Source organism: Aulonocara stuartgranti (genome assembly GCF_965226115.1).
Source record: "Aulonocara stuartgranti genome assembly, chromosome: 12".
In the NCBI taxonomy this organism is placed as follows: Eukaryota; Metazoa; Chordata; class Actinopteri; order Cichliformes; family Cichlidae; genus Aulonocara; species Aulonocara stuartgranti.
In genome coordinates, this window is record NC_138948.1 from 28110998 (window position 1) to 28115244 (window position 4247).

A 4247-nucleotide genomic window follows, 5' to 3' on the forward strand; every position below is an offset into this window, starting at 1 on the left:
TGAGGACAAGCTGACGTCAGGCCTGGTGAGTCAGGAGCCATTGATGCATTCACACGTGACCAAAAATTCAATAAGTTAGTAAGTGTCTGTCACAACAGGCCACACGAATATATCACGTTTGAACCTGTCTTCGACGGCCAATCGCAGAGTCGCAAACATGCCAGTAAAACTGATAATCATTTTATATAAGACAATAAAGCTAGAGCTCTCAGTCAGGTGTTACTACTCCAACTAAGCCAGTGAAATGGAAAGCAAGGGACAGAGCACAAGCAGGCTGGATACTTTCAAGGTTTCCTCCCAAACTGTGCCAAGAAAACAACCATTCCAAATTGCTCTAATTCCTTGCCCTGCTATCTCTAAGTGAGGCACAGTCGCTGGAAGGTATGTCAGCCCATCTCATCCTAGGCTCAATTCAATTAAAGAGAGTACAAAGACATATGGCTCAGGGGCAAGTGATATGATTAGAGTCTTCTGTACGAGGACACCGCAGCTTTGATTCATACCCTCTTTCATTTGGTCACTCACAGTGTGAGTGTGTGTGTGTGTGTGGGGGGGGGGGGGGGTATTTGGTGCTGAAACAACTAAGCTCTCCCAGGTGGACCTGTAAAAGGCTTGCTGAGCTAACCTCCTACAATCAGCTCGTCATGTTGTCATTGTCTTCTCACTGGAAACCGGCTGCAGACGAGAAAATGCTACATATTTTTCAGTTTATCATCAGTCTGTCATATTGAGACCTTGAGCGTCAGGAAAATCCTCTTAAACTCAAGACTGTGCTACTGTCTTGGTTTCCATTCCTCACAATGCAGAGGAGCAACTGTACCCCGTACCCCCGCCCTTCGAGCGGAGCTGCCATAAAAGACAAGCGATACGCCTCTTGGGACAGGGATGTGTCGGAGGAATGCGTGTGCAGGTATCCTGCCGCCTGTGGGGACTGTGGAGGAAGACCCGGCACGCCAGTTGATCTCGCTTGATAAAGGCCCTGACAGGCCCAGATTATATGTCTCAGCCTGGAGGAGGTGTCTGTGTCTCATTCCTGTGCTGAAGAAAGTCGATCTGGTGGGAAAGAGGCGGGACCATGCCTGTAGGCGTCAGTTTTTCTATGGACGCCAACACACACACACACACACCTTGTCAGGCAGGCACCACTGCCACTACCCCCTCTCCACCCCTCTGCAAGCTTAACACCAAACAAACACACTCACCCATCTCATTTACCTGACCACACCTGTGCCTCAAGACGCCATGAATATTCTTTGGACAAATCATGACAGACATACAAAAGACTGCATTTTGTTTGTTTGTTTTCAGTTTTTTTTAATGCAGGCTTTATTTGGTAAAGTATACACTATGACTAAAGTCACTCAAATCATAGTGACTTTAACGCTTACACTTGAAAAACTACTAATAATGCTTCCCAGCTTTCTGTCACATAGTGCAGGCATACCTGGTACTTACACTCAAAAAAGTGAAATTTGGTGGTTATTGCATTTACAAGACTCTAACATGTAATTTAAACACAATGAATTTATGTTTCTAAGGTGAACGTAATAAAATCATATAGGATCTACATGAAATTTACCAACTTAGCACCTCTTAAATTTATTCTTGTTGATATGACATGATAAAATCTAACAAGAGTGGTTAGCTGCCTTAAAGACTTGCGATGTGAGATTCTAAACAACAAGAGGCAGGAAAGCACATGGTTTGCTTCGTGGTCATCTTGGAAAGGTAAGAGTGAATCTATCTTCATCCATCTTGATGAAAATACTTTTTGCACAAAGGTATCATTAGTTTGTCGATTCTTTTCAGTTCTATTTATTCACATTTGTTTTTTTGTTTTTAAAAAACAACAACAAATATCTGTTCGTTTATGCCATTCTAGCTAGCTAACACGTTATTGGAAGAATATAGCACAATGTCATGCTAGCATGATAGCCTAATATGAAAGACTTAGCTACTCCAAATATAGATATTGTTTATAACTTAACCTCTGCACATAAGCTAGTTTGGCTCTACCACAGAGACTGTTGTGATAAATTTACATTTTACGTGTGGGTTGTTGAAATTTGTAAGTTTGTAAGTTGCAACTGATGGACAGTGGTTTATTTAACAATTTATGTGTTTTTAGTACACTGAGGAGGAAAGACAAAACATGAACAGATATGTTTTCCTGTTTTTTAATTTTTTTGAAATTAAATATTTTTCTACTTAATAAACTTGCAGACTTGCAGTTCCCTCCTGTAAAGATAATAAATGTTTAATCTTATCAGGTGGTGAAAGGTCTGGAGAGCTGGCAGGCCAGTTCATCAAATTCAAGGTGAGCTAATATTTTTCTTAAAAATGATCACATTCCCATGTTATGTCACTTACAAATGTATTCATTTGTAAGTGACATGTAGTTTTGAGACCAAGAAAACATTGCATTCTGATTTTATGTACACATCATCTAAACTTTCTTGAATTGGGGGTATGGCTTGATTAAATTAATACACAAAGTAAAAAACAATATTAAAATGACAGACTTGTCTAAAATGCATAAATACTATTTGAAAAGATTAAGACTGTAAAACAATAGCCTCTGTATTTCTCACAAATTCCTGGTAATTCAACTAAAAGTTCTTTAATCCCACTGCTAGGTCGTTGAGATGGATTTCCGTATATATTTGTTTTTTCCCCCCTCTGTGTATAAAGACTGATGCTGTTGAAATCAGAAGAGAATACATCGCCAAAGGTCTTTGCGTGTACCTGAATGAAGATCCTGAGAAGCTGGTGAAGGATTACCTGGTATGTTAACTTGCCTGTATCCTTAACTAAGGAGACGATCAAAGATAAGCTTGAACTACATACAAAAAGTTTCAGGGGATGGGGTTTTCCTGTAAATTACCAGTGGCTGTAAAAAATGACCTTTTAAAATAGGAAAAGTAAGAGCTTTATGTTTCTCACTGGATACTACACGCACCATTCTTGAGTGTTTTATACTAACCTTATTATAATATCATTATAATAACCTCATTCATACACACATTCATACAAGATTTTTATGTAACATTTACACTTCAATGGATGTATCAGGAGCAACTTGGGGTTCAGTATGTTACCCATTGATAGTTTTAGTATCAGATTAGAGAAGCCAGGGATTAAACCAGTAGACAACTTGCTCTATCTCCTGTGCCACAGTCACCCCTATCACAAGATTTTGAAAGACAGGACATTGTTGAGGTATTGAATGAACTTCTCTTGAGTCAGGAAAAATATCGGGCAGTCATTTTTGATTACATTTACATTATTATAAAGCTTGAATGAATAAAGCTTTTAGGTATTTTACATTAATGTAAAACAGATATGTACTTTTAAAACGGTTTGCAATGGATATTAGTGAGAAATCCTTATCTTTTTTGTTTGTTTGTTTTATTGTTACAGGAAGTTGATAAAAGCATCGCCACTGCCATAGCAGAGACAGTCTTTAGCATCTGTGTCTTTCGATCAGAGGGTGCGGAGCCTGGCGATGACCCTCAGGATGTTATCATTGTTCTAGAGGGGGTGGAAGTGATGGGTGAGTTGGGCAATGTAGTTTTTGCAGTGACAATGTTGCTTGGTCTGGTCTATTCACTGAACCTGAGCTACCCTCTGGAACTCAGGTACACCTTTGAGGTCCTGCAGAAGATTCTTATGGAATTAGATGCACACGAACTATACGTTATGTGAAATTTGCTATAAATTCAATAAATTGGAGAAAACAAAAAGATGTGTATGACAAATTTTTAGATGTAATAGTGAAATCTATGTTAACCAGACTCTAGACTTTGTTAAATGCTCCAAAAAATTACTCTTTAAATTAACTTAAAATAATCATGGAAAGAATTTCCATGTGCTTAAATTGCTTTCTATTAGCATTAAAGACTTGTGTTGGAATAACTTAATTTGTATGAGTTGGTTCAACTCAATTAACTTAAGCTGGGACCAAATTTAGTAAATTAGTTGGAGAAAACCTACTGAATTGAGTTGGAACAAAACTCTTCAAGTTGGATCAACACTATTGAAATATATTGGATCAAAATGCAGTAAATACGTTGATTCATCAATCTTTAATTAAGTTGGTCCAACATGAGTGCATTAAGTTGGAGTAACAGAATTGCATAGTGCTAAAATAAAGCAATTTAATCACGTGGAAATTCTTTCCATGATTTTTTTATGTTCATTTGAAGAGTTATTTTTTTGAGTGTACAACATTCTCTCTCCTTACCTTT

The 4247-nt window shown here is 38.0% G+C and overlaps 1 protein-coding gene across 2 annotated transcripts; it reads left to right on the forward strand.

Annotated features, from left to right (window-relative positions):
• Window positions 1-739: 739 nt before the first annotated feature.
• Window positions 740-3855, forward strand: LOC309718291 (uncharacterized protein). 2 transcript variants are annotated; one of them, XM_082553371.1, is made up of 4 exons: window positions 740-1333; window positions 2271-2317; window positions 2692-2784; window positions 3421-3855. In XM_082553371.1, the coding sequence occupies exons 1-4, from the start codon at window positions 1243-1245 to the stop codon at window positions 3703-3705; spliced, it is 516 nt and encodes a 171-aa protein (XP_082409497.1). In that variant the 5' UTR covers window positions 740-1242; the 3' UTR covers window positions 3706-3855. The 2 variants fall into 2 exon arrangements, 1 of the variants encoding a protein (XP_082409497.1); XR_014279942.1 differs by lacking the exon at window positions 740-1333 and adding an exon at window positions 1455-1728.
• The last annotated feature ends 392 nt before the right edge of the window (window positions 3856-4247 follow it).

Excerpts from the sequence above, each read along its gene's own strand:
- LOC309718291 (XM_082553371.1), top strand. The coding sequence starts at position 1,243 with ATGAATATTCTTTGGACAAATCATGACAGACATACAAAAGACTGCATT. Across the intron at positions 1,334-2,270 it reads TTTAATGCAGGCTTTATTTG|GTGGTGAAAGGTCTGGAGAG; the intron begins GTAAAGTATACA and ends TAATCTTATCAG. Across the intron at positions 2,318-2,691 it reads GCCAGTTCATCAAATTCAAG|ACTGATGCTGTTGAAATCAG; the intron begins GTGAGCTAATAT and ends CTGTGTATAAAG.